The 25,109-nt window shown below is 36.7% G+C and overlaps 1 protein-coding gene across 1 annotated transcript in view; it reads left to right on the top strand.

The window, feature by feature from the left end:
- The window catches only part of MARCHF5 (membrane associated ring-CH-type finger 5), a 51,653-nt gene extending 27,012 nt beyond the window's left edge, over positions 1–24,641 (top strand). The window contains exons 3-6 of the mRNA XM_032836488.1: positions 12,825–12,955; positions 20,492–20,675; positions 20,804–20,970; positions 21,727–24,641. Coding sequence (XP_032692379.1) covers positions 12,825–12,955; positions 20,492–20,675; positions 20,804–20,970; positions 21,727–21,843 — 599 coding nt within the window. The 3' untranslated portion in view covers positions 21,844–24,641. The remainder of the gene's footprint in view (positions 1–12,824; positions 12,956–20,491; positions 20,676–20,803; positions 20,971–21,726) is intronic.
- The last annotated feature ends 468 nt before the right edge of the window (positions 24,642–25,109 follow it).

Here is a 25,109-nt window from a genome sequence, read left to right as displayed (position 1 = left end):
ATTTTTCCTTCTAGATAATACATTCACATGGACCAATTTCAAAAGATATTGAATATATCAGGGTGTTCAATGAAAGTCTTTTTACCATGTCCACTAGCTATAATGCCAAGTAAGTTTCTTACTTAGAGGCAACCATTATTAGTCATTGTTTTACTCCAGGATGTTTCTCTTTTTCTCCCCCCGCCAAGTTCTTTTTTCCCCCTTCTCTCTCCCACACCCTGAAAAGCTATAAATATTAGGGTAGAGTTAAAGGAATAAACAAGGGACAGGAAAATACGCAGCAATCAGCAACTGTATGAAATCATTTCCATTCCTAGGCCTGAAAATGCTCGGGAAGGGATCTATTAACAGAACTTGACAAAAGCTTTAGCAGGAGAGAGGCTGTTTAACAGGGTCTGTGGTTTTAGAGAAAGAAATCCCAACTACCAATAGTGAGGGAACCCAGGTGGATGGAGGGGACACTTTTACCACCCTCTGATTATCTAGCCATCCCACTCATTGTTTGAACATATCAGAAGCTAGAGGGCGAGGTTGCCTGGAAGACACATGTTAGGCTAATTGTGCACAAAGCAGGGTAGAGAAAGACAAGCAGTAAACCTGGAGAAGCAAGCAAGATATTGAGCACAACTAGATTATATGTCAAAATACTATAGACAAGTATACCATTTCCTTTTTTTTTTATTATTAAAGATTGTATTTATTCATTTGACAGACAGAGATCACAAGTAGGCAGAGAGGCAGGCAGAGGGAGGAGGAAGTATGCTCCCTGCTGAGCAGAGAGCCTGATTTGGGGCTCTATCCCAGGACTCCAGGATCATGACCTGAGCCGAAGGCAGAGGCTTTAACCCACTGAGCCACCCAGGTGCCCCTGTATTGTTATTTCTGTAACCAGTCTTGTTAATGGACATAAAGGCCGTTTCTAATCTTTCCCTACTACAAACAGTGCTGTCAAAAACAACTGTGTAAAATAATTTTATGCACATGCACAAATATATCTAAGATAAATGACTGGAGTAGAATTGCTGGGTCAAAGAGTGTGTGCATTTATAACATTAATAGATATCATCAGATTGGCTATTGTAGAGATTATACCTGTTTAATCTTCCCAATAGTGTATTGGCGTGCCTGCTTTTCCATTGCCTTTGCCAGCATGCTGCTATCAATATACAGAACTAATTATATCTACTGCCTTGATATTGATCAAAGTTCAGGAGAATGAATGTTCATTCAGATATTTTTTTCTCTGTTATTATAAAATATTTGTTGAAAAAGAATATATCGTTTTTTAGATTTTTTTTTTAATTTATTTATTTGACAGAGAGAGATCACAAGTAGATGGAGAGGTAGGCAGAGAGAGAGAGGGGGGGGAAGCAGGCTCCCTGCTGAGCAGAGAGCCCGATGCGGGACTCGATCCCAGGACCATAAGATCATGACCCGAGCCAAAGGCAGCGGCCCAACCCACTGAGCCACCCAGGCGCCCCTGAAAAAGAATATATCGTAACTACATATGAGGAATAAAGACTAATAAACCATCACTTGCTGACCTACCCCTTAGGTTAGAAATGAGTTCAACACTTTATCATTAAGTAATGACTATTTTATCCACAATAATACTTTTTTTGTCTTAAACTTATATATAATATAGACACAATAATATAGAATGGACATAATAATATAGCTACACCACCTTTTTAAAGTTTAAGATTTTATTTATTAGCACAAGCAGAGGGAGCAGGAGAGGGAGAAGCAGGCTTCCTGCTGAGCAGGGAGCCTAATGTGGGATTTGATCCCAGGACTCTGGGATCATGACCTGAGCCACCCAGGCTCCTCTACCCCATCTTTTTTTTTTTATATATATTTTCATTTTTTAAAGATTTTATTTATTTATTTGACAGAGAGAAAACACAAGCAGGGGGAGCAGCAGAGGGAGAGGGAGAAGCAGGCTCCCTGCCGAGCAGGGAGCCCAATGCAGGACTCCATCCCAGGACGCTGGGATCATGACCTGAGCCAAAAGCAGAGGCCCAACCATCTGAGCCACCCAGGTGCCCTACACCATCTTTTTTTAAATCAACTTTTTGTTTTGGGACAATTTCTGATTAACAGAAAAATTACAAAAATACTACAGAGAGTTCCCATATATCCCATATCCAGTTTCCTCTGTTGTTAAACATTTTCTTAGTGTGGTACATTTGTTAAAATTAACCAATGTTGCTATATTATTATTTTATTCAGATTTCTTTCATTTTTACCTCATGTCTTCATTCTGTTCCGGGGTACCATATTACGTTTAGTCATGTCTTCTTAGGCCCCTCTTGGCTATAACAGTTCTTAGACTTTTCCTTGTTTTTGATGACCTTGACAATTTTGAGGAGTAATGGTCAGATGTTTTGTAGAATGTCCCCGAGTTTGGATTTGTTTAATGTTTTACCATTATCTGCCGGAGTTATGAGTTATAGGGAGCAAAACCACAGAGGTGAAGTGCCATTTTCATCACAACACATCAACAACAAATACTGTCAACATTACTTATCACTGGTGATACTGACCTTGATCATCTGTCTAAGGTAGTGTTTGTTAGATATCCCCACTTTAAAGGTACTCTTTTCCTCCTTTATATCAGCTTTTTTTGATAATGTTGTATTTGCCTGTTCATCTTTTCTCGTCCTTTTTAGTTCTTCAGAGTTATTTTACACTATGTTTTTTGTGATTCTGATACAGTTGGGCTTTTATTGTCAAATTTTGTATGTTCTTTTTGTACCACTTTTTCCTCCCCTCCCCCTTTTCTTGGGTATCTCCTGGGTTGAAGTGTTTTTTCCTCTGATACTATATTTTCCCCTTTATTAATTTTTAAGTTTTATACTTTTTTCCCTATTTAAATGGCTATCCTTGAAAAGTCTTAGCTTTTTTTTTTGTTTTGTTTTGTTTTGTTTTTTTGTTAAAGTCTTAGCTTTTATCTCTTCAAATACTGCTCCTCCCCCATCCTAGAACTCTAATTAGAGTTATGTTAGACATTTTCATTTTCTTTCACGTCTCTTAACTTTTATGGATTTTCATCTTTGGTCTCTGTGCTGCTGCATTATAATTTCTTCTTAACTGTTAGCTGGTTCTTAGATCCTCTCTTCAAGCAGTGTCTAATCTGCAAGGGATTTTGTTTTCTATAAGTTCTAGTTTTTTCTTAAATTTGCCTGGTAATTATTTAGAGTCTTCCATTTTATTCATTTATAAGTTATCTTGTATTTTATTACATCATTTTTATGGTTGGGTTGATAATTCCATTATCTAAAGTCTTTGGTAGCCTAAGGCTGTTGTTTTTCTTCTGGTTCTTCTTCATGATGCTTTATTTCTCTTGAGTTTGGGGACAACATTCACATTTGTGTTCATATTTGTGAGTTATGGATATCCTGAAGGTGAAAGAACTCCAGATTTGCATCTAGGATTTCTCCTTTAGCACAGATGGATTTCTAACCTGAAACCAGCATGCCAGTTGACTATAGTCAAAAATTTTTAGAGGAAACTATCCTCATCATCCTACTTTTCTTCTTGAAGATAAGACAGTTTTTCTTGTTGGCTTACTTTGTTGTCATGTGGATTTTTTTTTTTTTTCCTGGCTTACCCTTTTACTGATGGTTCAGACAACCTTTCTGAGGGTCTCCTGAGTCAGCTCTCCAGCTATGTATGGACCTAAAACCTAGTGTGACTTGTAAACCTCAGTATTTAAGCTTTTCTCCTTGTAATTTTTTCATTAGATGAAAGGATCATTTGTCATCATAGGATTTCCCATTTTCCAGGTTTTTTTATTACTCACAACCCAAGAATGCTTGGGTAATATGTTGCTCTGTTCACTTCGTTTCTTATCATGGTGGTTAGATCTCACCAGTGAAGTTATATCTGATTTTTTTTAAAGATTGTATTTATTTCGGACAGAGAGTGAGTGAGAGAGCATGAGCAGGGCTGAGAGTGGGGGAGCAGAGAGAGAAGCAGACTCCCTGCTGAGCAGGGAGACTGATGCAGGGTTCAGTCCCAGGTGCAGATGCTTAACATACTGAGCCACCCAGGTGCCCCATGATTTTTTTTTTCAAAGATATTCCATAGTTCTATGTACTTCTTACTATACTATGAGGCATATAATGTGTAGTGTTTTCAAAGGAAACACATTACAACTGACATCTCAGAAATACAAAGGATCATAAGAGACTTATGTGAATAATAGTATCCAACAATCTGGATAACCTAGAAGTAAAAGATAAATTCCTAGAAACATACTACCTATCAAGACCAACTCATAAAGAAATAGAAAATGTGAACACACCAACAGCAAGGAAATATAAATCTCCCAACAAAGAAAAACCCAGAACCAAATTGTTTCAGTGGAGAATTCTACTAAATATTTAAGAAAGAATCAATGCCAGTGCCTCTTAAATTCTTCCCTGCCCCTCCCCGCAAAAAAAGAATTCTTCCCAAAAATTGAAAAGGAAGAAAATTCCCAAACTCATTTTATGCGGCCAGCATTTTCCTGCTATCAAAGCCATATAAAGACACTGTAAGAAAAGAAAATCACAAGCCAGTATCTCAGTGAATATAGATTCAACGATTCCCAACAAAGTACTAGCAAACCAAATTCAGCAGCACATTAAAAGGGTCCTACGCCATGACCTGGTTGGATTTGTCCCTGGAATGGTGCAACATCTGCAAATCATTCACTGTGATATGCCACATTAATAGATTGAAATATAAAAATCATATGATTATCTCAGTAGATGCAGAAAAAAGCATTTGACAGAATTCAACATCCTTTCATGATAAAAACTCTCACAAAATTTTGTGTGGAAGGAACATGCCCTAACATAATAAAGGCTATATGTGACAAACCCACAGCTAACATCATACTTAACATTGAAAGGCTTTGAAAGCTATCCCATTAAGATCAAGAACAAGACAAGGGTGCCGATTCTCACCACTCCTATTCAACATAATACTGGAATCCTTAGAATCCTAGCCAGAGCAATTAGGCAAGAAAAAGAAATAAAAGGCATCCAAATCAGAAAGAAGTAAAGTTGTCTGTTTGCAGATGATGTCATACATGGAAAATTCTAAAGACTACCCCCCCCAAAAATGATAAAATAAATAAATTCAGTAGAGTTGCAGGATACAAAATCAACATACAAAACTCAGTCCATTTCTGTACACTAACAAAAAATTATCTGAAAAAGAAAGAAAATCCCATTTATAATATCAAAAGTAATTAAGTACTTATGACTAGAACTGAAAATTATAAGACATTGATGTAAGAAGTTGACACAAATAAATGAAAAGATTTTATGTTCATGGATTGAAAGAATTAATATTGTTTAAAATGTCCATACTACCAAAGCCATATATAGGTTCGGTGTAATCCCTGTCAAAATCCCAATGGCATCTTTTACAGAGGCAGAAAAAATAATCCTAACATTTGTATAGAACCACACATGACCCCAAATACTAAAGCAGTCCTGAGAAAGGACAAAGTGGGAAGCATGACATTTCCTGATTTCAAACTTTATTATGAAGCTGTGGTAATCAAAACAATATGGTACTGGCATAAAAAGAGACACATAGGCTAATGGAACAGAATCGAGAGCTCAGAAATAAACCCATGCATATATGTTCAACTAATATTTGACAAAAGGAGCCAAGAATACTTGATGGGGAAAGAATAGTCCCTTCGATAAATGGTGTGGGGAAAACTGGATATTCACATGAAAACAAATGAAATTGGACCCTATCTTATACCACTTACAAAAATTAATTTGAAATGGATTAAAGGCTTCAGTACAAAACCTGAAATTATAAAACTAGAAGAAAATGGGGGTTTTCTAATTCAAGTCTCTTACATTAAGTTTCTCTGGATTGATAACTATTTTCTCTTTCTCTGTACTTGTTTTGGATACAAAATCTTGTGGATTTTATTCTAGTTTATTCTGACTTTAAATAATCTGTTACAAAATTCGTTTTCCTAAATACAGTTTTCATTTTAGCATGTCTCTCAGGAACTTCCTACATATTGGGTCAAAGATCTAGTCAAGGTTTCTGTCAGTTAACCCTGATCTTAGTGGTATACCAGCTTTAAAAAGAAAAACATGTAAACCTGTTGAAGAGTCTTTTGCCTCAGTTAGAAGGTCTCTTAGAATGCCCCCTTTTCAGATCATAGACTTCAGTCTAGGTCAAGATTCACTTCTGTTAATTAGTAAATTCATATGTACATTCATCAGTTAAAAAACTCTTTGTATCCTTATCCCCCTATAATCTTTACTTAAAATTTCATTAACACGTATCTGTTAAGTTTGTACCATATTACTGTACATATGCTAAATTTGCCTTAAAGTTTTTCAATTGTTGGGGTCCCTGGGTGGCGCAGTTGGTTTAGTGGCTGACTCTTGGTTTCAGCTCAGGTCGTGGTCTCAGGGTAATGGGATTGAGGCCCACAAGGGGCTCAGCATGAAGTCTTCTTAAGATTCTCTCTCCCTGGGGCACCTGGGTGGCTCAGTGGGTTAAAGCCTCTGCTTTCAGCTCAGGTCATGATTCCAGGGTCCTGGGATCGAGCCCCGCATTGGGCTCTCTGCTCGGCAGGGAGCCTGCTTCCCTTCCTCTCTCTCTGCCTGCTTCTCTGCCTACTTGTGATCTCTGTCAGATAAATAAATAAAATCTTAAAAAAAAAAAAAAAAAAGATTCTCTCTCCCTCTCCCTTTGCCCCTCCCCCTGGTGCTCTCACTCTCTTAAATAAATCTTGGAGGGAAAAAGAGCCTTCTAGTTACCTCTAAAAAAAAAAAAGTGTCTCAGTTGTTTAATGTGTATTTATTGGTTGTCCTTAACTAGATTGGAAGCTCCTTGGAAGCAGAGGCTGGTGTGTTAAATTTTATTTACATTTATTTTAATTTAAAGTAAAATGCTATGTGTACAGTAGGTGCTTAATAGGTACTTAGTAGTTGACCTTATAGTCCACAGATACTCTTTGGGTTCTTCTATTCTATGAGGTAAATTTAAGCTTTCCTTTGGCACAAACTATGTAATAAAGAATTATTGTGATGATCTTTAGTTACTGTTCATGGTAATATGCTATATATACACATGGAGGAATGGTACTCATCTGCTTTGACTCCGGATCTTTTATTCCTCAGGGTTGTTTTGTTTTGTTTGGAGGGCTTGGGTTAGTTATCTAAAAAATTGCCCAACCAAATATACTTTCTTCTCTGATTATAATTTAATGTCTAACTTCTTGTTATTAAGCAAAGTAATTTATAGCCTGAGTTTGCAGGATATTTATTCTTACATAAAATTGGTAAAACCCCAACCTACAAGCAGAGCAATCAAGGATGACATTTACATAAGCTTATCTGAGGCTCTTCAACCTGGCCTCTGAAGTCTAGTGTTTAAAGTAGTGATGAATGCTAGAGAAGGAGTTAAAACTCTACTGTCCCATTAGGAGTTCCACATACTTTTAACTTTTGAGTTGGTTATTGTGATATTATTTCATGTCTTCAATAAATTCCACATTTGTTGACTTGGAACGATATACCTTTTTTTTAAGATTTTATTTTTAAGTAATCTCTGCTCCAAATATGGGGCTCAAACTCATAACCCTAAGATCAGGAGTTACACAAGCCAGCCAGGTGCCCATGTTAAAGGTCCTTTTTTAACAAATGGGTTGAGTCAAATACTTGCCACAGAGTGCTACAGCTAGGTCCTATGCCATTATATTCTAATGTCCTGCAGAACAGGCCAAAGTACCCCAATGTACTGCCAAGTACCATATGCTAAGATAGCTGTGGCCTACAGAGTCCCTGAGAGTGATGCCAATCATCATCAAAAGCATTTTTTTAAGCACCTATCTATACATGGTTCTATCCTAGGCACTGTACAAAACGAGTTAAACAGACTTGGCCCCTGCCCCCTGGGAATTTTCAATCTAAGATGATGCTGACATGGACAGACATAAGGATATTGAGACAACTGAACAAACATTGAACAAGAACATAAAGTACTAACATTATGCACAAGCAAAGGGGTAAGTGCATTTTGTGGGATAGTATTAAAGGAAGCCTCATGGGACATGAACAGGGTGGGGTAGAGCAATCTCTATCAAGTTAGATTAGTTTTCATTGGGAAATCGGGTTTTCATACAGACTTCAAGTAGGGGACCAGACATTCCAGAAATAAAACACAATGAAAAGAAGACTTGGAGCAAAGAGAGAAGTTTAGAACTATATTGTTGGACTCTTCATGATGGCCAAAATTGTAATTCTGGATGGTTCTGAATCTGAAAGTGGGGTTGATGTTTTGGCTTATTAGCAGGTTGGCATTGAAGTTGGGTCTAAATCAAAACTAGTTAAATGCAGAGCAAAAAGCAAACCAAGAAAACCTGGAAACTTGCATAGCTTTTACAAACAGTCTGTTTTGCTTATTAAAACTCTTAATAAACCATTGGTTACTTAACTGAAGCGGTTATCGTTTCAGGAACATACATAAGGTTGTCTTGTGAAGCACCTATTTTTGTTCATTAAATTGTGTTCTTTGTTAGAAACGTTAGCACTCTGGCAACATACAGAAATTATTTCTCAAGAATTGGTGAGAGGCTTTTTGTTTTGTTTTGTTTTGTTTTGTTTTGTTTTGTTTTTAAGGTATCTTTCTATCCCAGAGAAAGGTCGTAGGAATTCTGGTTGTTACAGTAAGCAGTGCACATAGATGTTGAGCCCTAAATATTACCTGCCCTTAAGTCATTAATTTCTTATCTTCCAAGATGTGCCTTTAATATCATGCGTATATAAATTTGAATTTAAATCACAGCTTCAACAAATCTACTTTCACAGTGTATGCCAGATAAAACTGATTACTTTTTCAGTAGACACAGGCTTAGGAGTTTCCCCAATAGTTCTCAGCTCGCTGTTTGATGTCATTCACATCTGAAATGTGAAAATTTGAATTTACCCAGAGTATTGGAGTGTATTTTCTTTACAAAGGTTCTTTATTGTACAAAAGAATTCGCAATAGATTTTTTTTAATTGCAAGCTTCCCTAGTGCCCTTTAAATTATTGGGTTTTCAAAACTTATATTTATACAGAGCTTCTTCAGTTGCTGTCCATTGTGTAAATACAGTACATTGAAAACGTAAGTGGTGAACCCCACTGAGACATTAAAAATTCAATAATGCCTTTTTAAAATATTGAAGCCTTCTTATGCCCTTAGGTATTTGACTTGTGTGATGTGCACTTATTCATATTTCTGCGTCCTCATTAGAATTGGGGTTTTATAGGGCTAGTCTTGTCTTTCCTCATTTTCCATAACTCTTTGTGCTGTAAGAAGAATCTAGTAACTTGCTATTTTTCTTTTGACCCCAAGTCACAGGATAGTAGTACATGGTAAGCTTCCTAATACGAAGAGTATGATTTAGGGATTGCCATCCAGAGAAATCCAGTGATTGTTTTAACTCACTACATAGCTTGCCTGGGTAATCTTTAGCTCTTAGAAATACCTCCCCTGGGTGACAGTTTATTCTCATGGTATGCTTACTACTAAACATTTATCTTTTCTTTTAAATATTAAACTATTCTTGGACTAGACTATCTGAAAGAGCCTGGGAGAGGTTTAGGCAAAATAAAGACAGAAGTATAGACAAAATTATTTCAGAATAACTGGAAATAGGAACTGTAAAATACAGCCAGTGTCTTCATTTAATCTAGTACATCTTTTGTATATGATTCAAGGAATAAGTAAAAAATTTCCAAAAGTGTACAGATTTTTTGTTTTTTTGCGTGCACAAAAAGAATTCACACCCACTGATTCAGGAAGAAAACTGAAAATTGAGCTCATTATAGTAGAACCATCTGAGATGTTAAAAGGAAAAACAATTCAAACGTCTCTAGATAGCTCATGTTCATGATATATAAAAGTGGTAGTGATGGTTTTTTTAGGATTTGTATTGCTTCACTCCATCAGTAGATAGTTCCAAGTACCCTGTTGAAAGGAGAGAGGGAAGAAGGTACATTGGAAGCATGTAAAATATGTTCTTTCCTTCCCACTTTTTATTCTGAATGGGTTAGGAAATAGTCTTGTAGTTAACTTGGGCTTGGTATAGAATAGTGAAAAAGAAACACCTATAGATTTTCAAATCATAGTTTTAAATTAGTACCTCAGTAGAGAATTCAGCAAATATTTGAGAGTCACAGGAACTTGGGATTCATCAATAAGCAAAACAAAACTGTTACTTTTCCCGTTGAAGCTTGTGTTCTAGTTCAAAAGTCAGCAGACTTTTTTGTTAAAAACCAGAAAGTATTTTAGGTTTTACGTGTGGCCATGTTCCATATAAAACTTTATTTACAAAAGCAAGCAGCCAGCTGGATAGGGTCAATGGCCCATAGTTTCCTAACCCATATTCTTGTAGATAGAAACAGAATGAGTAAATTAGAATATGTTAGGTGATAAGTACTTTGGGAAAATGAAAAATAGTGCAGAATAATTTAAATAGGGAGTATCATGAGGCGGGAGTTGGCAGGGTGAGTCTCACTGAGTTCAAGAGGAGGAGGAACCAAGAAAGACTGAAAAGTTAATGATTGGTGATGGAAAAAAAAATAAATGGTGATGTCCTAGAAATATAATGAAGAACCATATATTGGGAAGAAGAAAGGAACATCTGTGTGAGACGTTGCTGCTAGGCCAGATAGGAAGGCTGAGATTATACCATTGAATTTAACTAATCTTGGGTTATTAGTGACCAGTCTGAGTAGTTTTCATGGAGAGAATTGAAGGAGAGAGTGAAAACAGGTAAGTCTTTTGAGGAGTTTTGTTGTAAATGAAGCAGAGATGGAGCAGTGAGGGAAGAAGGACCAAGAGAAGAATTTGGTTGTTGTTGTTTTTAAGATTTTATTTATTTATTTGACAGAGATCACAGGTAGGCAGAGAGGCAGGCAAAGAGAGAGAGGAGGAAGCAGGTTCCCTGCCGAGCAGAGATCCCAGGACCCTGGGATCATGACCCGAGCCGAAGGCAGAGGCTTTAACCCACTGAGCCACCCAGGTGCCCCAGAATTTGGGTTTTTTTAAGATAGAAGAAATAATGACCTGTCTGATGGAAATAATCCAGTAAAGAGTAGAGAGGAAATGATGTGGGAGACAGTTGCTGGAGCTGGAGCTTTGAGTTGGCAAGGGAATGGGGTAGGGTGTGTCAGTAGAGGGATTAACTTCAGGTAGGTGTGATGTTGGTCGGTGGGTATGTGTGCCATGGAGAGTCTGGATTTGTCTTGTAGCTTCAATTTTCTGATTAAAGAATTATCAGTAGAGAATATGAAAGTTGAAGTACGGAGGTTTTATATGTACCTATGGTTTATGACTTTCAGTACCAGCATTTGAGAGATCTTTGGTGACTCATTAAAATGACTTTTATTGTACCCTCTGAGGGAGTTTTAAACTTAACCTAGCAAATATGTATATTTTAAGGATTAAACCCTACATCATGGGATTGAATAATGATGCATGTAATTCTTGTGGCATAGCAGCTGGTATCCTGTAGACACTCAAGAAGTGCTAACTATTATTAGAGGACATAGTAAATATGCTAAATTGAAATCATAGATCCTTTGACATCCCTCCTGGTGGTCTTTCTTTATACAGTGACTAGTGATATTACTGGCCCCAGTGATCAGGGGCTCCATAGATGGATGCTTGTTCTTATGCATCTTAATTATTTTATCATGCTATATTAATTTCTTTGTATAGTAAAAATAGTTTTTGTATAAAGCATCCTGCTATAGATTGTAATCCTCCAGAAGGTAGGTAATAATTTTTACACATTTCCAAGAAAATGTCTCAAGTAGTAGTTTCAAGTATGTAGAGGGTATTCAACAAATGTTGTGATTAGTAAATCAGTGTTTCATATTTCTGTGACTAAACTTAGGTACTCAGTTCTTTAGAACTTGCTCTAATTCAGACCTGAGACCATTCCACTATTCTGAAAAATTCTGGAGCTAAATTATATTGGAGTTTAGCAGTTAGAAAACCTCCAAATATAGCTATTCTAAATACCCTCCAAAGAAAAGTAGTAGCCAGATTTAACAGTAAGCATATAATAATGGAAATATAATTGGCACACACAGCTGTTGGAATGCTATAAAAACCGGCATTGTGATCATTAAAAGAAGTTTGTTAGATGGGTATTTTATGTAAGTGATGAACCACTAAAATCGACTCCTAAAACTAATAGTATGCTATATGTTAGCTAACTGTAATTTACATACAAATATGGGGGGAAAAAGACGTTAGAAAATAATACTCAATTATTCCATATTGAAAATCAAAGTAAGATAAATTGACTTTGTATAACTACAAGAAAATAGCCTTGGTTACCTTGACATACTGCACCAAGAAAGTAATGAGTGAGGTCAAGAAGTGATATTTTTCCTAAGTACTAGAGAATCTAACCATGGGCAAGAACTGTTCGGGAAGAGCAAGGTGAAATGGCCATTTCGTTCTTCAGTAGCCAGTGTGAATAGAAGTGAGAATCTGGTTTTTTCCTAAAAAGTAGCTGTGTTCGAGCCTTTAATCTTAGGTGTGCTGATAAAGATAAAAAAATTTGAAGCTGTTTCCAAGAATTTAGGAAGTAAAACTTGGCTATTTTTGCAGACAACTGAGAAATTCTAAATTTAGTCAAATATAGGTTCCCATCCCATCTATAATAGTTTCCTCTAAAGCATCAGAACATCCAACTTCATAAAAATATTTAGATCAATGGAAAATATTGAATAAGTCATTTTCTAAAAATCTGTTTTGTGTTGAAACATTACTTTCTTTTTTTATTATAGGTCCAGTTGTTTACGTCTTGGATCTTGCGGATAGACTGATCTCAAAAGCTTGTCCATTTGCTGCAGCAGGAATAATGGTTGGCTCTATCTATTGGACAGCTGTGACTTACGGAGCAGTGACAGTGATGCAGGTTCACTATTTTACTGTGTTCAGTGATAATATTTTTTATGTGAAGATCTATTAAATAGATTTTTATTAGAGTTTTAAAAATTATTACTATTATTTTGAACAAGTAATAACCTTCCCATGGCTTAAAAATAAGAAACTTATCCAGTGAAAAGTCATCTTACACCTGCCTGTTTGCCCAGATTCCTCCTCACTTCTCCAGGTAGCCACTATTATTAGTATATAATATTCTTCTAGATTTCTTTGTGCATGTGCAAGAAAAAATAAATTTGTTCTCCCACACACATACCTTTTTCCCCTTAAAGGAAGCAAATTAGAACTGTACCTCTCTTTTTTTTCCACAGTGAACTTTGGATATCTTTTCATATAAGTATGCAGAAATCTTCATAGCATTCTATGTGTGGAATTAGAACAATTAACTAACCAGTCTGTTGTTGATTAGGCGATTAGTTGCTTTCTGTTTTTTGCTACAATCAGTAACTGTTGGTGAAGATTATTAGACTTAAATTTCAAGATTTAGTCCCAGACTCTTGACTCCTCTCTTTATATTTCTTCTCTAAAGATTTCCAGCTATCATCTCTGTGCTTTTTGTGCTTATCTATGTCTTGGCCCTAATCTCTCCTCAAATCCAGTCCTACAGTCACAGTTTGACCCCTCTCCTTATATGACCTCTTATGATTTCACACTCAATATTATTGAAATCAGATTAGTTTTTTCCTCAATTTGAAACATCAATTTATTCCCCATCATAATCTTTCTATACCTTTGATAGCTACTATTCTTTCCCATCTAATCAGTCTGTATCCTACATTTTTAGGATTACCTTTAGCTCTTTCTACTACATAGACCTTTGTCATGCCACTGACCCAAGTCCAGGCAATTTTCATTTTTATATTGTTTATATATCTATAGCTTCTTTTCCACAGTCTTAACCACCTGACTTCTTGTCACTCCCCCATCATACCTGTGGGCTAAAGGAGCCTCTTGATTGGTTTCTCTTAATTTCATTCTCTTCTATCAGTCCTTCCTTCTAAATCAGTCTTCCTAAAATAATACCTCCAACATCTACTCCAACCTCACCATCTCCTCTGCCTTAAGTAATGCTTTATCAGTGCAGCACTAAGATTGGGTAAGTGTTTCATAAATAACTCAGTAATAGTTAACACACTATATAATATTCTAGAAATTGCACATAACCTGTCTATGCTGGGTCCATAGTGAATGGCATTTCTAGTTGCTTCATTAATATTCGTGGTGGGACAGATACTGCAAGGCTTCTTCATGAAGTGCTGATGACACCCCCCCAAAATCTGGATATAGTCACTAGAATGAGTTGCAAAATGAATTGCATCATTTGTCATAATGTAATAGGTAAAGATTAAGAACCACTGACTTGGAAAAGATTCCATTTCCTTAACCTGATTTGTTACACAGGGTGCTTCACAGTCTTACTTCATTCTACTTTGAGGCCTGTTGACCTCCAACCCAACCTTATGCTGTTTAGGTTTTTTTTTTTTTTTTTTTTGCATTTTGTTACCCTTCCTGCTTCATACCTGTCCTTCCATTCCTCTGTCTACTTATCCAAATCTAATCGCTTCTTTCCAGGCTTAGTTCAGATGCTTTCCCCCCATCAAACCTACCAGACAACTCCTGACCACTGTCATTTCTTTTTCCTCTACATTCATAACATTTTCAGTCCTCATATGGCAGCTAATTTTGTGCTGACCAAGTGATATTTCTTAGGCTACCTGTTATTTAACTTTTCCTGTATTCAGGCCTTGCTTTTCCTATGAGAAGGTAGTTTCCTTGAAAGTAGACTGTCTTATACTCATATTCCTAATATAGCATATACACAGAGAATAACATTTAAAGGCTTGTATAAAATACTGTTTTTTTTTTAATATGATTCATTCAATCAGGTAGTAGCAAGTTTGTTTGACTATTTTCCCTGCAATAATTTATTAAAATTACAGTAATGAGTAGATCATTAGTTCAGGGAGGTTTAGAATGGTTCACTAGGACTGACAAAGACACAAAAACTTAAGAGTAGATATATACATTATTTAATGCACAAACACATTATACAGACATATATTTTTTGCAGATGAGGAAATGAAGGCCCTCTGAGATTGTGTGATTTCCCTTAATACCTAATTGACCATAAGAAGTAGGGTGGCTCTTTTTGAGGAAAGATTTTAGGCTTGCTCAATCTTAAAAGAAATTTGATAATTAATGGGACACACTGATAAGAGCCAATTAAGGAATATAGTTTGTATCCTCTAAAAAGGGCTTCAAGCTGGATTTTGGCACTTTGAATCCATATTGGTATGATTCATTCAAAAAGTTAACACCAAGCTGAGGTCTATGTAAAACACAAGACAAATTGAAAGCCCTAATCCCCAGCCCCAAGAAATACAGTCTAAGACAAGCTGTTCATAAGTGAATTGGAGAACAGTTACAACATTAAATAAACAAATATGAAGAGTACAGACAGACTACACAAACAATATTTTAATTCAATAAAATGGAAGATCATTTGAAATTACAAAAAAAGTCTTGAGCTGACCTTTGAAGGCAGTAATTTGGGGAATTGTAGAGGGGAAGAAATGATACAAGCAAGGAGACAAAAATGAACATGTTGGTTAATGGTGACAGTAAAGAAGACCTAAAATTATGATGATACATATATATTGCCATTTAGAAATAATTACCATTTAGAAATGATCTTCGCATGTACTATCTCACTTGAAAAGATTTTTTAAGCCTAGAGTGAAAGAGATTACCTATGACAGTAGGCAGGTATTATAGGATTTAAGAGTATTGGGAAGACTTTTACTTATCTGAATATATGTAATAGAAAATGTGCCCCACTATACCATCAGCAGTATATAGGGGTTTCTTTAACCCTTGAGTGTTCTTTTTCCTTTTAACCCTTGAGTGTTCTTTTTCCTTTTGTTCTCTGACTACTCTGAAGTACAAGTAAATCAGATTAAGGAATCAGACCACTATTCTTCTTAAGATTTTATTTATTTATTTATTTTAGAGGGAGAGAGGAAATCTCAAGCAGACTCTCCCATTGAGCACAGAGCCAAACTTGGGACTCACTCCTTGACCCTGAGATCATGACCTAAGCCAAAATCAAGAGTCAGATGGTCAACCCATTGAATCGCCCAGATGCCCCTAGACCACTATTCTTTTCCCACTTCTCCAGGAGCCAGTTTTAGGTTCAATCCCTGTTAGTTGTGAAGAATTTGAATGAGACTTTCTGCCTACATTTTTATTGAGAAGACAATAGGTAACTTTTTTCCCAGCTCTGGGCTAAACACCTTTCTAACATTGGTATATTTAATCTTTGTAACAGTCTTGTGATCTGGATACTATCAATTATTTCTAGTTTACAGATTTGGCGAGTTTACATGTCACTACCACACAGCAAGAAAGAAGCATTAGGACCCCCATCCCTCTCCCTAACCTGGGGCTCCTTAGGTGAAACCTGGTTCCAAAGGCAGTGGGATCGTTTTACCCTGGAACAATAAGGCCTTAATGTCCAGTCTAGTTCTACTTTTGTCTCTAGTGTAAAGATAACCCCCATAAACATTGCCCTTTCTTAACTTATACTTCCATAAATTATCCTTAATACTGACTAAGAAAACCTATTAGTTCACCACTGTTTGAGTCTCCCACTTAAAAGCAGTCTTTTAAAAGGAAGTGCTTTATAAGAACAGGCCTTAGTTAAAACTCTTAGCCATTTAGTGTGGGTGAACTCTTAGATATGAAGATCTAGCTTTCAGCTCTTAAGCAGAAAAACAAACCTTTATCTAAACCCACAATTCCTAAGCCTTTATTTTATACACAGATAACAAATTCTTAGAGAAGATGTTCTCTGGTTCCTGAATCTCACCCTGAAATTGAAGTCTTAAAAATAATCGTTTTAAATCTTGGGGCATAAAACCAGAGTGTACATGATCACGCACAATTTGCTGGATTTGTATTGACCAAAGCTAAATCACCACCATTGCCTAATTCAGCTTTCATTTTCTGCCCTTGAGTCTGACTATAGTAGCAGGTGGTAAACTATAGTTGTACTATTCTGTTTCTTTTGCAGCATTTATACTTGCATACTTGTTTGGTTCGATTTTATTTTCTCTCACCTCCAAAAGACATCTATTTAGCTTACCGTTTTTGTTTTGTTTTGTTTTGTTTTAAGATTTTATTTATTTGTCAGAGAGAGAGGGAAAGAGCGAGCACAGGCAGACAGAATGGCAGGCAGAGGCAGAGAGAGAAGCAGGCTCCTCGCCGAGCAAGGAGCCCGATGTGGGACTCAATCCCAGGACGCTGGGATCATGACCTGAGTGCAGGCAGCTGCTTAACCAACTGAGCCACCCAGGCGTCCCATTAGCTTACCGTTTTATCCGCAACACCTAGGCTTGTGTCTGGCACATAATCAGTATTCAGTTGAATGCATGCGTAGTGAGCCCAACGCATCTCTCTCCACTTCAGATATAGTAAGTCGGACAGTGGGTCTCTTGCTACTGTGTCCTATTTATTTCCTTTTTTGTTTCCTTATTCTTAGACACCGGCTTTTAAGGTTTTTACTGCTACCCATGAGGAATAAACTTTCTCTTACTATAGTTTGTACCTGAATATTCACTCTGCTTTATATTTCTAAACCCCAAATTCTAAAAAGAATAATGTAAACCAACAGGAATTTTTGAAATTTCTGAATTTATTTGCTAATACTTTGAGAATATTTAAATCACATTTAGTTGTAACTTTATAAGTGATCATTAGATTGAAAATAATAAAATGATATTAAAAACAGAATGTCCATGGGGCGCCTGGGTGGCTTAGTGGGTTAAAGCCTCTGCTCTGCCTTCGGCTCAGGTCATGATCTCAGGGTCCTGGGATCGAGCCCCACATCGGGCTGTCTGCTCAGCAGGGAGCCTGCTTCCTCCTCTCTCTCTGCCTGCCTCTCTGCCTACTTGTGATCTCTGTCTGTCAAATAAATAAATAAAATCTTTAAAAAAAAAAAAAACAAAACAAAACAGAATGTCCTGAAAAGGCATAGGTGGAGACACAATCTCTGGGCCAGTCCACTTTTGCTACTAGTATGGGATTAGGGTTTATGAAATACAGTGGACCCTTGAACAACATGGGGATTAGTTAAATCACCCCCATTGCTTAATTCAGCTTTCATTTTACATTTATAACCCCCCTCATGCAGTGGAGAATCCATGGATAAGTTCTGATTCCCCAGAAGCTTTACTACTGATAGCCTGCTGTGACCAGAAGCCTTACTGATAACATAAAATCAACTAACACACATTTTTGTAAATGTACTATATGCTACGTTACAGTAAAGCAAGCTAGAGAAAAGCAAATGTTATTAAGGAAATCATAAAGAAGAGAAAATAACAGTACTGTACAGTATCTATCAGTACATATATAAGGACCAATACAGTTCAAACCCATGCTGTTCAAAGGTCAACTGTTCGTGAACCAGACTATTTCACTTTAGGGCAACACAGAACTATTATCCTTCACATACAAGGCATTAGGTTTCTCTGTGGAAACACAAGAATATTAAGTATCTATACCATAGTTTTTGATCACTTAGAAGGGGTTAGCCTCCTGCCCTTGAATATTATATTGTATTTAGGTAAATTACTGAAGTACAAGCCTGGACTATATCCCTAGTCAGATTTTAAAAGCATCCATTTTGCTTCTTCCCACATACTTATAAAATATTTTTACCTGAATTGAGAGTGTTTAGAATTTCAGTTTGCTTTGACCATTCTCAGCTTTACCTTATTTCACTTAGAGTAGTCCACCTAAAAAAAAAGATCTGCTATGATAGTTTACGTAAAGAGCATCTCTCTCTCTCTTTTTTTTTTTTTTTTTTTTTCAAAAACCCCATATACTTTTTCATGAGCTTGTTTTCCTCAGTGTCTCTGGCAGCTTTTAGTTTTCCCTGCCTTATTTCTTCCCTTTCCTCCATGCCTGCCCTTCCTTCCTGTCACCTCCTCCCTATCAAAGATAGAGACGAGATTCTTCCCAATCCTTTCTTCCTGGTTTACACCTCAAGTGTGATCAGAAAAACTATATGGAGTCTTTCTAGTAGTATCCTCCCAGCTAGCTGTCCTCACTGTGTGATACCTTGGTGGGTATAAGCCCAAGATTCAGAAATAGTCTCCTTCACCTGTCATAACTGCCAGAAATAATCACTCAGAGAAATAGGTTTAATTTGGAAGCAGTTGAGACTCTGGCTACAGGGAAGATCACTTGAGACCTTTGAAAGAGAATTTTCAGGGAAAATCTCCAGTTAAAAATACCAAGTGGGACGCCTGGGTGGCTCAGTCGGTTAAGCATCTGTGTTTGGCTCAAATGATCCCGGGGTCCTAGGATCAAGTCTCACATCTTGAGCCTGCTTCTCCCTTTACCCCTCCCCCTGCTTGTGTTCATGTACTCTCTGTCTCTCTCTGAAAAATTAAGACTTTAAAAAAAAAAAAAAAAGGTAAGAAGCCCATCAGTAAAATGGAGATGTTGAGAGAAGTATAAGGCCAAGATTGATCCAATAATAAGGATTTTCCTGCAGGGGAAGTATGGAGATTCACAAATAAGAATTATTCATGTCCTTTTTGCCCTCTGGAATCTAATCCAATTGAGAAATAGCCCCAAGACCCAGATAAGAAAGGAAGGATTGTTTTAGCTTCATTACCCCATAGATAGGACAACCTAGGGTTCCTGGACTAGAAAAAGGACTGGAACTTGTAGCAAAAGCTACTTCAGTAGACCTTGGAATTGCCTTTTAGCCGAGTTAGGTCTGCAGAACAAGCATTTGGCCAGCCGGAAAAATCACTCTATCCCAGACACCACTGAGTATGGAGAAAGAACCAAAGAGAAGTGAGCTTTCAGGCCATCTCCTTGAAGGCTGGTCCTGCCCCTTGGCTGGCTGTGCTTACCTAGTAGGAAGAGCAGGAAAAGAGAAGCTCTGCTGGAGGACAAATAGGACTTAAAATTGTAGTCCAATCTAATCAAATCAGGGAAGAGGAATTAAAAAACCAGAAGTCTGCTCCCGTCTACTGAATTGTAATCACTGTGGGGCAACCATTTTTAAAAGCTTTTATTCCAATATAATAGGAAATGGCTTAGGAGCTTTTCTTCCCTTGAATGAGAGACATGTATAAATAAATCAGGACTGGTAGATTTCCAGCTTATTTTTTAAAAAATTTTTTTCTGAAATTTTTTAAAAGATTTTCTTTATTTGGCAGAGAGAGAAACCGCCAGAGAGGGAACATAAGCACAGGGAGTGGGAGAGGGAGAAGCAGACTTCCGGCAGAGCAGGGAGCTTGATGTGGGGCTCCATCCCAGGACCCTGGGATCATGACCTGAGCCGAAGGCAGACGCTTAACGACTGAGCCACCCAGGCACCCCTTTTCTGTATTCTTTTGAAATTTAGCATTTCCTCTAAAATGAATTCAAGCATACAACCCTTGATTAGATAAGGAAATGATTCTAGCAAATGCTGTCTGTTTCACAGGTTGTAGGCCATAAAGAAGGTCTGGATGTTATGGAGAGAGCTGATCCTTTGTTCCTTTTAATTGGACTTCCTACTATTCCTGTCATGCTGATATTAGGCAAGATGATACGCTGGGAAGACTACGTGCTTAGACTATGGCGCAAATACTCAAATAAACTACAAATTTTGAACAGTATATTTCCAGGTAAGGCCCTGAATTGTGGCTATAATGAGCACACCAAATTAGTGTTTGTGAAAGAATCTTAGTATGCATAGATACTGTAATTATTCTAATTCATTAGCACTAATATCCTGCATTTTCTTTTTCTCTAGGCATTGGTTGTCCTGTTCCTCGAATTCCAGCTGAGGCTAATCCTTTAGCAGATCACGTCTCTGCCACCCGAATTTTGTGTGGAGCCCTTGTCTTTCCTACTATTGCGACAATAGTTGGTAAACTGATGTTCAGTAGTGTTAACTCTAATTTACAAAGGACAATCTTGGTAAGATGGGTTTTTTTTTCAAGTGACTATACAAAAAAGAATGAACTGTGTATTTGTTAAAATAAACCCCAGTGGGACCATATAAATAGTCCTTTTGTGGCTCCTGTGCTTTAAGGTTCTGTTTGATCCCCACTTGTTGTCCAATAGCAAGAAGAGGGGAGGATCCATTACATCTAGCCTTCCAGAACAGCGCTGTGGGTGATTTCTCTCCTAGAATAGGCATGAATTATCACGCCCATCCCTCTTGACAACAAAGATTATGGTGAAGAGCTTCTGCTCTAGGGTCAGACTGTCTGATCTATATCCTGTCACAGATACGGCTTTGCTGAAAAACCTAAATCAAATTTCTTGACTTCTCTGTGCCTATAAAATACAGATCAAATTCATAGGTATATCAGGATTACTGGGAGGATTAAATGAGGTAATTCATTTGAAGTGCTAGCACATAGTCAACCCTTGAGTTGATGTCATTATTCTCCACCTATCACCTGACATGTGCCCAGGCCTTTTCCCTGTTATATCAGAATGGACGTAAAGCTAAGTGGAGAGATTGATTACCCAATAGGAGAACACGAAAGGTGTCTCTGTTAGATGTAGTATCTCCGCCTGTCTTACCCCCTAGAAAAAAGAACGGTTTCTTTGCATTCATCTGAATTAGCAGCAATGGCTGTCTTTTGTGATCTAAGTAAAATTATTTTTATTATTATGTTTCTCTAAATCTGTATGTTAAAGAGCTAATTTTCCTTTTTATTTTAGGGTGGAATTGCTTTTGTTGCCATAAAAGGAGCATTCAAGGTTTACTTCAAACAACAGCAATATTTACGTCAGGCACACCGCAAAATTCTAAATTATCCAGAGCAAGAAGAAGCATAAAACTGTGACTTCTAGTTGTTCTGCAGTCCTCTCATCTTTATGAGTCTGTTGTGTTGTTCTGATTCCATCATTAATGCACAGTAGTGGAGACTTATGATAAGCTGCTGCTCATATTTTTAAGAGATATAATAAAGCACTTAGGGCAGGGGAAATCCTCTCAGTAATCACGGAACCTGAAGTTGTGATTTGTTTTCATTGTTTTGTATGTACTTCTTTTATGGCAGTCATCTGAAACATTATCTTAGCATGGTAAACCTGGATTTTGTTCATATTTTCTCCAAATAGAAATGTAAAGATCAAACTGTGCAAATATTTAAAAGTGCACATGCTGTTTAATTCAAATGCCTCTTTTGTACATGTTCATGTTCAGTGTTTTCTTAGAATCAGCAACTCAATGAAGGTACTATGAGGATTTTTTTTCACTGACATAATTTGATTACATGCTAAACAGGAGTATATGTTAATATGAGGAAATGTAAATTAGTTATAAAAAATAACAAACCAAAAATGTATGTAAACATTCAAATGATTATCTGAACAAATGAGATTTTGTTGTGTTTTTCTTAACCCATGTGACATCCTCAAATGTGTAGGGTAAAAATTCACAGGGCTTCCAAATCACTTTTTCACTATTAAATTTTATTTATATAATGTTGACATCTCATAGTTCATAATGTAATTTTGACTCATGCAGTCATAATTACTGTGTGTGTATGTGTGTGTGTGGTGTGTGTGTGTGTGTGTAAGAGAGAGAGAGAGTCATAAGGACCTTCAATCACTGGAGTAAGGTTTTTAAATCCATATTTCTAGAAATTAGAGCTGCCAGTTTCTAGTAGTTTGAGCACAGAACGACTTGCAAAAAAAAAAAAAAAATCAATAAAGTTATTTTACTCTTCTCTTTGATTGATTCAGTTATTCAGGTGTTTGTTGATCACCACCTATTTGCCCAGGCATTATACAAAGTGCTGTGGGACACAGTGGTGAACATGACAGACTTGGTTCCTGCTTTTATGCAGATTACTGTCTAGTTTCAACAGATAGAAAACCAGCAGTGAGTAAACCAAGGTGAGGCCTTGAGCTCTTTGTTTTTATACCAGTCAGTGAGGAGATAATTATGAAAATAAGTCTTGAGTAAATATTGAGGTTTTTGGCTTAAGTGAAGCTATTATTAAAACCAGTACTAATGTTTTTAGATTTTAATTGCTTGTCATATCGAGGCTAGCACCTTAATCACTGTATAACTAGTTTTATGTTCATTTTTAAAAAGCAATTATTTATTTTAGGCCATTTTTAATAGTGGCCCTTTTAATGTTGTTTGGCAGTCTGAATGGTCTCACAGTTATTTTCATTAATTAAAATTAAATTTTTAAAAGATAGTTCCAAAAACCCTATTTATTTTCTTGTTCACAGTATCTAATGCATGACAACAATAAATATTTCCCTTACTGATAAGTGGCCACTTCTCTTTAGGAATGTAGCAAATACAGATTGAGCTATGTTAGATTGCAATAATGTATGTTAACTTTAGTAATTTAAGACTGGTACCTTTCTATAGTATGAATGTCTAATTCTGTTATAAAGTTTAATGTGAATGGCTGTTGAACATTCAGAGTTGTAATTATTTTGGGAGGAAGGGAATATTTGACAGTGAGCCTTATTAAGAACACTGCTACAGTTCTGAAGGGGAAATATAAAATCTAAGATTATATATAAAAATAACATTATATAGCTGTAATTATAAAATATATTGGCTTTTAATTTTCAATATAAAAGGAATAGTAGATATTTCTGCATAATTTTGTTATATGGAACAGCTTTTAGGCAACCTTTAATAAAATTATACAAGCACACTGTTCCCCAGTTACTACTTTGATGCCCAAGATGGGGGGAGTGAGTAGCTGCTTGCTTCTGTTGGTATCAGGGCTCATGAAGCCAGGGAAACAACTCTAATCCTTTGGGGGCAGCAGTGAGGAGTTTTTAGGGATGTGGGGAGGGAATTGCAAGTGCCTGGAAACCAGATTGTCCTCTAGCCCTGGAACTGAACACTTTAAGTCTAAACCTTAGCTCGGAAAGTACCATGTACCAGTCTTCAGAATGGTGGCCTGTACCACCATGAACAACAAAAGAGCATGGGCTGACCAAAGTTGATGGACCTGGGTTCCAATCCTAATTCTGCTTTTAATAACCAGATGTATGACCTGACTGAGTGGTTTTCTCTCAGCTACAGTGTTTGTCATCTCTGAAATGCAAGTAATACTTCTATCTCAGAAGACCATTTCTAGGATTAACTGAGAAATTAAAGGAACAAAGGCACTTTAGGCTCGAGACAGCCCTTACAGAGCAGTAGCTGTTTCTTAGTTGTTAAATAGTCTGTTTGTGCTCTAGGAAAAGGGAATGAAGAGGTAAGAGAATCGTGTTAGGGGACAGATTAAAGGGATGGTGTGGACTTTTGGGATGGGTTGGGTATATTCTGTGTTTTCCAGTTTATTTTCACATTGCTTTATTGTGCTATTTCTATGAACTTTAATGTTTTAAACCTCTTTTATAAAATTCAGTGACAACTAGTAAAATTCTCTCCGTTGCAGAAGTTTAACTTATCTCCAAAGTGGCTGAAAATATTGTTCATCATTACATGATTATCAAATGACTGTGAAGAATATAAAATTAAACTTAGTGACTTAATTAGTCACTGCCTTGCTAACTGTGCTGTAATTTTTTTAAACGTCTTGTTTTTTAACATAGCAGACTATCTCAGTACTGGCTGGATTAGGTTAAATAAAGAATTTTTATGTTCTCTAGGTGTACTTTGTCTGTTGAACAACTCCCAAAACATAATTTGTTCGTTTTTTTAAATCCTAGTTATTGGGATCCTAGATGTATCTGAAATTTAAAAAAAAAAAAAAAAAAACCTAAAGAGAAATTATCTTAATAATACAGGCAGGCTGGCCTAAATTCCAATGCATTCTGATTTTTAAAATGTATACCCCATCAGCCACTTGGATTATGACTAGATAACCACACACAAGATCTGTGGGTGGTCTCATGCTACAGGGTATCTTGAAGTATATTCAAGTAGGTTAGGAACACATTTAAGGGGGGAAAAAAAGTTGCTTCCTCTGAGATACTAATTTTTAAGTTCTGAAGATTAGAATCCTCTAGAATGAGTACATCATTTATGAGTACATAAAGACCCTTCCATCCATGGGGATTGTATTTTTTTCTAGTTTATTTCATTACCCCCATCAGAGAGACTAGCAGAGGAGAAG

Source organism: Lontra canadensis, unplaced genomic scaffold (genome assembly GCF_010015895.1).
Source record: "Lontra canadensis isolate GAN:19392208 unplaced genomic scaffold, GSC_riverotter_1.0 scaffold3, whole genome shotgun sequence".
Taxonomy (NCBI): Eukaryota; Metazoa; Chordata; class Mammalia; order Carnivora; family Mustelidae; genus Lontra; species Lontra canadensis.
The sequence above is the reverse complement of the archived record's forward strand: the minus strand, read 5'-3'. Positions and strand labels throughout refer to the sequence as shown.